This window comes from Aethalodelphis obliquidens, unplaced genomic scaffold (assembly GCF_003676395.1).
Source record: "Aethalodelphis obliquidens isolate GAN/ISIS:26980383/991018 unplaced genomic scaffold, ASM367639v1 scaffold120, whole genome shotgun sequence".
Classification (NCBI taxonomy): Eukaryota; Metazoa; Chordata; class Mammalia; order Artiodactyla; family Delphinidae; genus Aethalodelphis; species Aethalodelphis obliquidens.
In genome coordinates, this window is record NW_020838064.1 from 1,212,379 (window position 1) to 1,224,434 (window position 12,056).

Sequence of the window (12,056 nt, forward strand, 5' to 3'; positions counted from 1 at the left end):
TTGGGACTCTGCTGGGAAGGAAGATTGAAAATGAGGATGTCGAATAGCACATCAGATTAAGAAAATGTCAGCTGCCCATATTAAAGAGCAGTGGGGTGACGGAAACTGAGGGATGGGGAAGGCTAAAGCCTCCCCTTACCCCCCCAGCCAAACACACAGACACACACACACACACACACACACACACACACACACACAATGATGTCCCCTTGGAACCACCAATGGTATTCGGGTCTCAGGAGTGGAAACCACAAACCATTGGAAGCATAGTTATTTGGGGTTCAGTGTTGATCCCAATCAATGTAGTAGAATTTTACGATCTTAAAACATCAGAGCTGGCTGTGACATGGCATAAGATGAGTGTTTCAGAAATATTTCTTAAAAGTTTAGCAGTGGGCTTCCCTGGTGGCGCAGTGGTTGAGAGTCCGCCTGCCGATGCAGGGGACATGGGTTCGTGCCCCGGTCCGGGAGGATCCCACATGCCGCGGAGCGGCTGGGCCCGTGAGCCATGGCCGCTGAGCCTGCACGTCCGGAGCCTGTGCTCCACCACGGGAGAGGCCACAACAGTGAGAGGCCCGTGTACCACAAAAAAAAAAAAAAAAAGTTTAGCAGTGTTGCCAAAACTCAGCCTCTGTTCACCAGTGCCAAATAGAAATGTGGAGACAGAGTTTTGGGTGAAGCAGAAAAGAATAGCTTTATTGCTTTGCCAGACAAAGGGGGCCACGGTGGGCTAATGCCCTTAAAACGGTGTGTCCCCTCCTGGAGGGGGTAGTGAGGAGTCTTATAGTGCTCAAGGAGCAGGGCGTGATCGGTTTGTGGACACTCTTCTGATTGGTTGGTGGTGAGGTAATCGGGAGTCAGCATCATCAACCCTCCAGTTCTAACTCATGTGGGGTCCACGTGCTTGTGGGCAGCGTACAGTTAACTTCTTCCACCTGGTGGGGATTTCAGTATTTGCAAAACAGCTCAAAGGACATGGCTCAGAATATTATCCACAGTGCTTGAGGAGGAGCTAAAGGTCCTTGACTTTGTTTAATGGCTAAAGTATTATTATTTTGTCTTGCTTGACTGTCTTCCTTTCTTTCTGCATTTTCTCACTTCTCTGATTAAATATTTTCTTTGACTAAAGTTTTTCTATAGACAGAAGGCGGGCAGAAGACATGGATGGGGTCTATTCTGGGAAGGCCTCATAGGACCCTGCTTGGTTACAGCAGGAATTAGCTTGGGTTGAGATTTTGCTCATCTTTTAGATGCTACTGAGATCCGGGATCCAGGAATGCCTGAATCTTGCCCCTGTCAATCTCCTTATACCACCCCCTCACTCCACCTCATTCCCAATGTTACTTAGGGAGCCATGTGCAAAGGATAGTAGCTAGATTGGAATCAAGACACCTTATTAATAGTTGAACCTAGACCTAATAATCACCAGTGTAAAATTTCCTTTAAATATGGCACAAATGAACCAATCTATAAAAGGGAAACAGACTCACAGACATGGAGAACAGACTTGTGGTTGCCAAGGGGGAGAGGGGGAGGGAGAGGGATGGACTGGGAGTTTGGGGTTGGTAGATGCAAACTATTACATGTCGAATGGATGAACAACAAGGTCCTACTCTATAGCACAGGGAACTGTATCCAATCTCCTGGGATAAACCACAATGGAAAAGAATATAAAAAGAATGTATATATATAGTGTATAACTGAGTCACTTTGCTGTGTATCAGAAATTAGCACAACCTTGTAAATCAACTATACTACCATCTTAAAAAAGGAAAAAAATAAAACTCCCTTTAAAAAGGGAGCACTTTTCTAGAGCACTCAGTTTAAGCTCTAGAATACAACGGGCTCCTTAATCCCCGCCCCCGTCCATGAATATAAATCTTGGAGCCTGCCCAGCCTCATGGAGTGGGGGAGGGGCTGAACAGAGCTGCAGCCATTGCCACACAGTGACCCCTCCCACTAGTGACCCACGGCCCAGGGAGTGTCCTGGACTCTCAGGGAGCCGACTAGCGCCTTCCCCTCATAGAGGAACTAAAAGGGTGATGGGCAGTGGGGTCAGGCATGATGTCTGAAGAGTCCTCTATGTGGACACAAATAAATCAATAACCTCTCAGGCACCACCCAACCCCCTTCACTTTGCACGAGAAAACCGGGATCCCCAAAGGAAAAGCGGCTCACACAACAGGACCACCGGCACAGCTGGAGTGAGAACTTGGGTTTCTGATTTCTGATTCAGAGCTTGGCAGATGGATTCTCCTCCCAGCTGGACACAGTCTCCAAGACTTATCAACTCTGTAAAAGAATGAAAGGTACTCAAGTGGCATCGAATCTCCTGGAAATGAAAGTAGCCCTCCCCTTGGCCAAAACAGGATCACACAGATACCCCTGGTTGCAAAGACGTCTGGGACAGCAGGGAATAGTATTTCCCAACTGACTGGCTTAGTGACCCATAGTCTAAGATGAGCCCACTCCTACCTGGAACTAATTCAGAGTAGGCAAAAAAATAGGGGGGATAGGTAACTTGTAGGTAACATCGTCCATATTACAAATGAATAGCCTGATATTAGAGAGGTAAAATGATTTGCCTAAGGTCACAGCTAATTAATGGTCAAATTACATTTCTCCCTTAATTCCCGAGTTTGAGCTCTTAGCTGCAATGAAACACTGACTTTCAGAAAGAAAACAAAAATACGCGACTCTTCAAAATTTTGGAAATCTAATCATTTTTAAATCATCTCAGTTCAAAGATACTTGAAATTTGTACACATTTTTCGTTCAAAGCAGCAGATCATTTTTTCTTCACAATGGAAGGATGTAGGACGATCAAACCTCACACCTCCAGGAGGCGCTACTCACACGGGACCTGTGCTATCAGCAGCCTCTAAGTTGTGCAGTGCACAACCTGCCCGGCCACAGATATCAAACGGTGCTATGCTTAATCTGTCTGGGCTCCAGTTCCTTCATCTGCAAATTGAGCTGGTGGTTCTGGAATGATTCTGAGGTCCCTTGTGAGACCTGACGATACTGTGACAAACCATGTGTATTCACACAGGAGAGTAACAAATAGGCCAGTACAGGAAGGGGTCATGCTTTCCCAGGAGGACTTGCTGGTGCTTTGCCAAAGTGCAGCGTAGAGATGGTTCTGACATTCCCCATATTGCCCATAAGACAGCCCTTTTGGTTGTAAAACACCCTTGTCAACAACCCAGAACTCTCTGGAGCTTAATTTTTCAGAAACCAAGTATGTCCTTATGGTCACATAAAAGTGATGCCTCTTCCTTGTCAGACTCTCAGCGAATAGGGTGCTGATCCTTGAAGGACACTCTTCCTGGGCATGGTGCCTGCTGTGAATTGGCATGACCTTTCCCCCTCATATCTGTCTAGTCCCCAGAGGCATAGGCCCTCTTATTACATTTTCTCAGCCTGGAGTTTAGCTCCACAGGCAACCTCCTGTCATTTGTTTGTCTGATGGATATTATTTCTTCTAAGAATCTAATTAGGATCTTTTAAAGGGTTCAGCCTGGGAGTGAGGGAATTAACTATGACTCAGAGTGTGTGCTTTTCAAAGCCAAGCAAAAAGTTAGATGATCATTTGATTTATTCATGTATTTATTCATTCCACAAACCCTGACAATGCACCTTTTTTGTGCCAGTCTCTGCTGGGAGTTCAGGCAAGTGGAGAGAAATGGATGATTTCTGGGCTTGCCTGGTGGCACAGTGGTTGCGAATCCACCTGCCAATACAGGGGACACAGGTTTGAGCCCTGGTCCGGGAGGATCCCACATGCTGCGGAGCAACTAAGCCCGTGCGTCACAACTACTGAGCCTGTGCTCTAGAGCCCACATGCCACAGCTACTGAGCCCATGTGCCACAACTGCTGAGCCTGCGTGCCACAGCTACTGAAGCCTGTGTGCCTGGAGCCCGTGCTCCGCAATGAGAGAGACCACCACGGTGATAGGCCCGTGCGCCATGGCGAGAGGCCCACACGCCATGGCGAGGAGTGGCCCCCACTCGCTACAACTAGAGAAAGCCCGCGCGCAGCAACGAAGACCCAACGCAGCCAAAAATAAATAAATAGATAAAAAGAAATGGACGATTTCTTTCCACCTTGGAACTGTTTAGCCACATATCACAAGTGCGCTCCACTTCAAGGAAAGTGATGAAACATGGCACAAAATGCCATGGGTCCAACCAAGTCACCTTTTAGTTCCCTCTTTTTGGGGGGTGGGGCCACGTAACTAGTTCTAACCAAAGGGCTCTAGCAGAAGTGACCAGTGTCATGAAGAAGCAGGGTGCAAACATCCATTCTCTCTTCCCCTGGCTTGGCGACCAAGAGTGCAGGGGTGGAGGTGTCTGAATATCTGTCAGCCTGAGTCTCTGAGTGACTGAGTGAGGCAGAGCCCCACCCCTGCTTCCTATACCCTAATTCAGATGTGTAGCAGGAACGAGAAATAAACATTTGTCTTCTTAAGCCACTGAGATTCGGGGATTCACTTATCACCACTACAAAACTTAGCCTCACCTGACTAATCTAAAATCTAAACATTTAAACCAGTTAAACTGGTGGTGATGGACCTGGGGAGAACAGTTATATACCTCATTTATTTGGTAACTGTTTACAGAGCACAGACTATATGCCATATACAGTGTTGTGGTTCCAAAAATGAGTAAAGGATTGTCTCTGTCCTCATGGAGCTCATGATTTGATCGTAATCATAACATTACAGTGTCTGACACATAGTAATTGCTCAGCAAATAATATTACTACTCTAACTGAAGCTCAGATATTCACACCTGCAGTGCGTTCCCAGCAAGATTATTATTCCCCAGAATTCAATATTTGTGTATAGGTAAAATTCCAAATGGTAGTTCGCACACATCTTTAGTAGAGCACTTAATGGGTTCTGACAAAGGCACACAGCTTCGCAATCCAAACCCCTATCAAGATACAGAACATCTCCATCACCCCAGAAAGTGCTCTCATGTTCCTGCTTTTCTCATCCATGCTGATCTTCACCTCTGTAAAGATATCTAAAAGGGTAAAATTAAAGGCAAACACACATAATTCTAAAAGAGCAACTCAAAGTTCTGCAAGCCATGGATGGCAAACCAGGGCGGGGGGTGCCACTTACGGAGCATCTTCTGTGACCGAGGCACTGCAGGTGCAGCAGTGAACTAAACAGCCCCCAAAATCCCTGCCCTCACTGTGTTTCTATACCGGTGTGGGGAGTGGGTGGCAATAAACACAGAAATAAGCAAATATATGGATTTCCAGATAGTGATAAGTGCTACAGAGAAAAATGAAGCAGAAAAGGAAACTAGTGGGTATGAGGCACGGAGACGTGGGGTTGCGATTTTAAAGAGGGTGGTTAGGAAACCTCACTGGGTGACAGTTAAGCAAATACCTGCAAATGGCAAGATGTATAGGAAAGTGTGATGAAGGAATATATGAGCGTATCAGTCGGCCAGGGCTGCCATAACAAAGTAACACAGACTGGTGGTCTTAAACAACAAACATTTGTTTCTGAAAAGTTCTGGAAGTCCCAGATCACGGTGTCAACAGGTTTCTCCTAAGCCCTCTCTCCTTGCAGATGGCCACCTTCTCCCTGTGTCCTCACATGGTCGCCTCTCCATTTACGTGTTGTCTGTGTCCTAATCTCTCCCTCTAAGGACACCAGTCATATTGGATGAGGGCCCACCCATCTGACCTCATTTTACATTAATTATCTCTTTAAAGGTCCTGTCTCCAAATACAGTCACATTCTGATGTACTGGGCATTAGGACTTCGACACAATGAATTTTGAGGGGAACACAATTCAGTCCATAACAGTGAGTGAATGAATGAATGAACAGATGAACCAGTCTGCTGCTTTGCTTCTGGGTGAGAAAGTGAAGGTAGCCAGAGAAGCATGAAGAGAAACAAAGGACAAGGAACAAGCAGCCACATCAGGAGAAAAGCTGAGGATTTGACACGTGTTGTTTTTCAAATCCCTCTTGGCCAGTTCAAAATGTGCTTTTTTCTGGCTCTGGCTCTCAACTATTTCCAGAAGTGGTTTTATTAACTGATGGCTTGCATCAGGAAGTCGTAGAGGAAAACCCTGATCTTGGAACCAGAAGAGCTGGGTTCTGTATCTACTCTGCTGAGTGACTTTGAAGAAGTCACTTAACCTCTCTGCTTCATCTATAAAATGGAGATGAGAATCCTGTCCCTTCACAGAACTGGCAGAGAAGTGAAGTGAGGCAATCGGCAGGCAGATGAGGGCGTGTAGCAACAGGGCTTAGTAAACAGGGAAATGTAATATAAATAAAAGCGGAAGGTATTACTGTGAAGCTTGCAGTGAAAACTACTGCAGACAGCTCATAGCTGGGGCCTTCCAGCCACTTCAAAGGCAGTTTATTAAACTCTAGTCCCTGTCCTGCTTGTTTCCCCTCAATCCCCAGGGCCATCAGAGAGCTGGGAAGGTGCAGGTTGGGGAGAAGAAAGGCTTATAAAAATGGGAAGAGAGGTTGACCCCATCTCAGGCGCAGAACTGGCCATTCCTGCCTCACCAAGGATCCTTTATACACACACATACATATATAAAGCTGTAGATGTTTAATGCATACAACCTGATGTGTTTGGAGATAAGTATATACCCGTGAAACCAACATGACTGTCGATGCCATAAACTTATTCATCACCTTCAAAAGTTCCTCCTGCCCTCTTTGTTTTTGTTTTTTTTCTCTTTTGTGGTAAGAGCACTTAACATAAGATCTATCCTCTTAGTGAATTTTGAAGTATATAATACAGCACTGTTAGTCATGAGCTCTATGTTATACAGTAGATCTCCAGAGCTTTACTTTGTATGACTGAAACCCTTGGACCACCAGCCCCCAGGCCCTGGCAACCACCATTCTACTCTCTGCTTCTGTGAATTTGATTATGTCTGAGTCCACATATGAGTGAGATCATGCTGTATTTGACTTTCTGTGGTCTGATTTATTACTTAGCATAACGTCCTCCAGGTCCACCCATGTTGCTGCAAGTGGCGGGATTTCCTACTTTTTAAGGCTGAATAATATCCCATCATATGTATATACCACATTTTCTTTATCATCAAGGATTCTTGGTATCGAAAGCTGACAATAAGGGACCCCCTCCTTGCCAGATTTGGTACTAAGCCCCCCCCCACCCAGGCATCAATTCACTGAATCCCGACAATACCCTCTGAGTGTGGAGCTATTATCTACCCATTTTTTAGATGAAGAAACTGAGGCTCAATGGAGTTAAATAATTGCCCAGAGTCATGTGGCTATTAAGAGACAGAATTGAGCCCAAATCAACTTCCACCTACACCCTTTCATAATTACACAAAATGCGCTAAGGTGTGCCTGGCACTAAGCAGGTGCTAAAGATATTTAAGGCATCTCAATTCCGTTTGAATCCCAGCTCTGACACTTCCTAGCTGTGTGACTTTGGACACGTTATTTACCTTCTCAGAGGACTACCCTGCCCGCCTGTCACCTCCAGTGCTGGCCACGTGTGAGCTGGGGGTTGTTCTTTAGCCTCTTTGAGCCTCAGTTCCCTTAGCTGTACAATGGAGACAATAACAGCCCATATCCCAAGTGAAAAGCACTTACCCCAGGACCTGGCATCTATCATTTTGTGACAGCAACAACAGTGCATCTACACCGCACGGGGGCAAGGAAGAAGAGCAGAGATAGAAACACAAACAGAAAGAATAAATTTAAATTTTGTACATTTTGCCCTTTCAGAGCTTAGGATCAAAAAATAATTATCTCAGCTAAAGATGTGTCATTATCCTTTGATTAGAAAACAAGAAACGGTGTGATGTGTTGTGTTTCCCTTTTTGCTTTGGCGACCAGAAAGCTCACAGCTAAATTCCATTCTTATTCATAGTAACTGGATAGAACAGAGTCTAGGCTTAGTCTTCCTTTATGCTATATGCATTTTAAAATTTCTGTTCTATTGACTTTATTGTCCTGTAACATTTAGAGTTAACATAAAAAAATTAGTAATCCAGCCTCTTGAAAAGTAGGTAAAAATAGTCAAGACATATTATGTAGTTATATGTCAACTATATATAGGCTAAAGCAGTACATTTGAAATCAAAACATTACCTGTTACTTGAATTTTAGACAAAGATAAAAGGCACTGAGATTACTTTCAAAGTAAGAGATTACTTTCAAAGTGGATTAGTTCAGATGAAATATTTAGGGGGAAGAAAATGTAAGGGATTCCCAGTGCAGGTCAATCCTACTTGCAGGCAGAGAGGAGGGTCAGTTCTGGGCCCCCAGGGTCCACTGGGCTGGCCCTCAGCTTTTCCAGGTCCCAGCTCTACGAGGAGCAGAGGCCTGCACCGTTTCCCATGCCTCCAGGGGTTTCCTGTTTATCTTTCCAGATCGTGTGTCCACTTGCACAAAGATGTGAATCCGTGGCAGAAGCCAAGATGACAGGAGCTATTTCTGTAAGTCAGTTTGATGTTAAACATGCTGGAGGAAGGAAATTTACATTTAAATTAAATTTGGTTATATTCCCATTGTACAGAGTCTCCAGAAAGAGTAACTGTGTGTGTGAGAGAGAGTATGTGTGTTTATATCCAAATATGATATTCTCTCAAACTGATGGTTACAAGGGTTCTCATTCTGCTGCTAGTATAATGGCCAAAAGACTGGAAACAACATAAAATTAATCAACGGGACCCGGTAGGATGATACGCCCACAGGATGGAAGAGGACGCAAGGGTTAATAGAGAACGAGGACCCAGCCACTTTGGGAACTAGTCTGGTTAAGATGAACTCACACGTAACCCAGGATTTCCTCAGCCTCCGTCACTCTCAGAAAAAAATCCAAATTCCTCAGCCTGGCCTACACCAGCCTTTCTCACCGTGGGCACTGTTGACGCTTGGGGCCGGATAGTCTATGTAGTGGGGGGCTGTCTCGTGAGTTGTAGGATATGTATGGACGTCCCGGGGTGCCACCCATAAATGCCAGTTGCACCCCTGCCCCCTAAAGTTGTGACAACCAAAACTGTCTCCAGACATTGCCAAAATATTGCTTCATGCAACAACATGGATAAATCTCACAAACATAAAAACACACACACAAAAAGAGTACATATTGGGAATCCCCTGGCAGTCCGCGCTTCCATTGCAGGGGACATGGGTTCGATCCCTGGTTGGGGAACAAACATCCCCCATGCCGTGGGGCATGGCCAAAAAAACAAAAGAGTACATATTATTTATAAACCCATTTTGTTGGGAGAAAGAAGGCACAGGCAAGGGGCTTCTGGGATGAAAGTAACAGTCTGTTTCCAGATTGAAGTACTGATTACTCAGGTGTTTTTCACTCTGAAAATTCATCCTGTTGTGCACTTTTCCATAATTATGTTATAATTCAGTAAAAATGGTTTTTAAAAAATGAGGCGTATCTACATGGCTTGATATGGAAAAATCTCCAATACACATGGTAAGTGGGGAAAAAGCAAGCTGAAGAACACAAATGCTGTAAGTCCATTTATAAGGTATTTCCGGAAGCACAGGGGGCGGGGGGGAGGGAAGCACACACACTACTGATGGGAGTGTGAACTGTTAATCACCGCACAGCGTCCTCACTAAAAATGCCAAGGTGGCCCACACCCCACGACTCAGCACCTCTGGACCTCAGGAATGTGCTCTCGAGAAACTCCTGCCCACTGCTCAAGGAGACTCACACAAGGAATGTTCACCACAATGATGACTGAGGCTCAGAGGAGTTAAGTAACTTGCTGAAGATCACACAGCCTGTGAATCAGAAAGCCAGGATCTGATCTCAGGAGGTTGAGGGCTGCTAGGGGCTCTAACTCTCCAGCACTTCTGCTGGTACTGCATGTGGGTGGAGTGTCCTGTCACAGCTGGCTAAGAGTCCTCCAGCGGAGCTGCAGGTGTTCACAGGACGCAGGCTTCACAGTGTGGAGGTGAGTGCAGCCTCGCTACACATGCTGCCAGCCCATCCCCCCTAGACTTCAGTGTCTCCTTCCCAGCCTTGGGTTACACCACAAAATGCCCCCGTTTTATTGCCTCCTCCTTGGGAGGTACCAGCCTCAGGGAAAAGAGGACACAAAGGAAAAGTCCCTCTCTCCTCTCTACTGTAGGTTAACCTGGAATGGCCCTTCCTCAGAGGGCCTGGCAGCCCTGCCCGTTGCCCCAGCCCAACAGAGGAGTGATGACAGATTAGACCCCACCGCCTTGTGGCAGGAAGCCAAGGGTGGCTCTTGCCTTTGGGAAGGGCAAAGCTGTGAGCTGATTGAAGAGATCAAAGGCAGCTCCATCCTTTTCAGATGAAATGAGCTGCTAGCACTTTTAAAGAGAGAGAATAAGTAAACACTGAAACGATCTCGGGGCCGAAAAGAAAAGTAGTCACATCCTAGAGACTCTTGCTAGACTCTGAGCTATTCTGCTTTCTCTTCTTCTGATTTGGGATTATCCACCAAAAGGTCCAATTCTTTCCCATATTGATGGTGATGATGGTGACAGTAACAATACCAGAGACTCTCACCACTGAGGCTTGTGTAAGGACTTTACATCTAGTAACTCATCTACTCCTCCCAGTTCACAAAGAGCCTAAGAAGGAGGTTCAGCTGGTAGCCCAGGCTTGCCACGGAGAAAACTGAGGCCTTGATCAGAGGCAAGTCTCAGCTCCAGGCCAAACCCTTTCCAACTCCGCTGAGGTCAGAATTCTAACTTGGAAGTCCACATCCTGCCATTGTCCCCGATACGCTGGCCTCAAGGCAGGAGATGATGTCATGGGAACTGATGTTTTTGTCGGAAGGGATGGCAAGGCTGGGGGGAGGGGCGTTCGGAGGGCAGCCCTTCTCTCCCACTCCGGGTCGCTCACAGGGGTGTCCAAAGATCTTTACTTCTTTCTCACATGCTTCTGTGATATTTGCAATTTTTACGGCGAGCATAGATTATTTCTATGATCAAAAACAAACAAGAAAGCTATTTTCATTTTGAAAAAACAATCCAGGGCCAGTTTGCACTTTTCTAGATTCCCAGGGTCAGTTTCCGGCCTATCTGGGTCACTTGCTCCTTGGCCTGGCTCTCTGTGAAAATAACCTAACAGACCGGGAGTCTCTCTCCGGTTCCTTCAAATTCAGACTGCTCTCTCAGGCTCGAAGGGGTCATAGCTGAGGGTTATTTAGCACAGAGCCAAGCACCTAATGAGCACCAACACATGACCCCTCTGTTGTTATTCATGAGTCTTAATTACGTTCTGTGCCGAATACCGCGCTTGCATGCTTGGTTGAGAGAGAGGTTCCCATTTTACGGATGAGGAAAATGAGATTCAGAGAGGCAAAGGGACTTCCCCAAGGATCTGAAGTCAAACCACATTGCATCTTCTGCCTGGCACGTCTTTCCCTCAAGTCTGAATTCAGTCCAATGTCACCTCCCTGCGTGGTCCCTCTCTGAGCTGATTCTCACTTACCTTGCCGAGGGCTCTTTGCCCCTGCCTTCACGTTTGAATCATATGGGGAACGTTAAAAAATCCTGTTTCCTGGCTGCTTCTGTATCAATGACATCAGAATCTCCGAGGGTGTAATAGTAACTTGGGGGTAGGATGGAGCATAATACTGGAGGCCCGGCAACAGTATTTATTAACACTCCCCAGGCGATTTCAACGTGCAGCTAAGATTGAGGTCTGTCTTCACTTTCTCGTAAGAAGGACCAAAGTAGGGTAAATAACTGTCCAGTTTGCCCAGGACCGAGGGTGTTCCAGGGACATGGGACTTTCAGTGATAAAACTTTGAAAGCCCTGGGCAAACTGAGATGTGTTGGTTACCTTGGCCGAAGCCAGGTCCCACTGGCGGCAAAACCAAATGTCTCCAGGTATCAAGCCAGTACCTAAATGTCTGAAGTTGCCCGCAATGGGCAGTAGGAGATGGTGTTTGAGAGCAGACAGATGAAGAGAGCGTGTCCCACCTGGACCCTCACATTCAGGTGAAATAAACATAACAAGCAGTGCTGCACTATCGGACCAGAGCCACTTGTTTTAAACTTCCAACGGGCAACCTTC

General features: G+C 46.1%; 1 protein-coding gene across 1 annotated transcript in view; it reads right to left on the bottom strand.

The window, feature by feature from the left end:
* Nucleotides 1-9,085, bottom strand: part of SYT17 (synaptotagmin 17) — a 115,725-nt gene extending 106,640 nt beyond the window's left edge. The window contains exons 1-2 of the mRNA XM_027098111.1: nt 7,622-9,085; nt 2,179-2,292 (exon numbers count right to left, since the gene is read on the bottom strand). Of these exons, the coding sequence (XP_026953912.1) occupies nt 2,179-2,292; nt 7,622-7,667 (160 nt within the window). The 5' untranslated portion in view covers nt 7,668-9,085. The remainder of the gene's footprint in view (nt 1-2,178; nt 2,293-7,621) is intronic.
* Between the last annotated feature and the right edge of the window lie 2,971 nt (nt 9,086-12,056).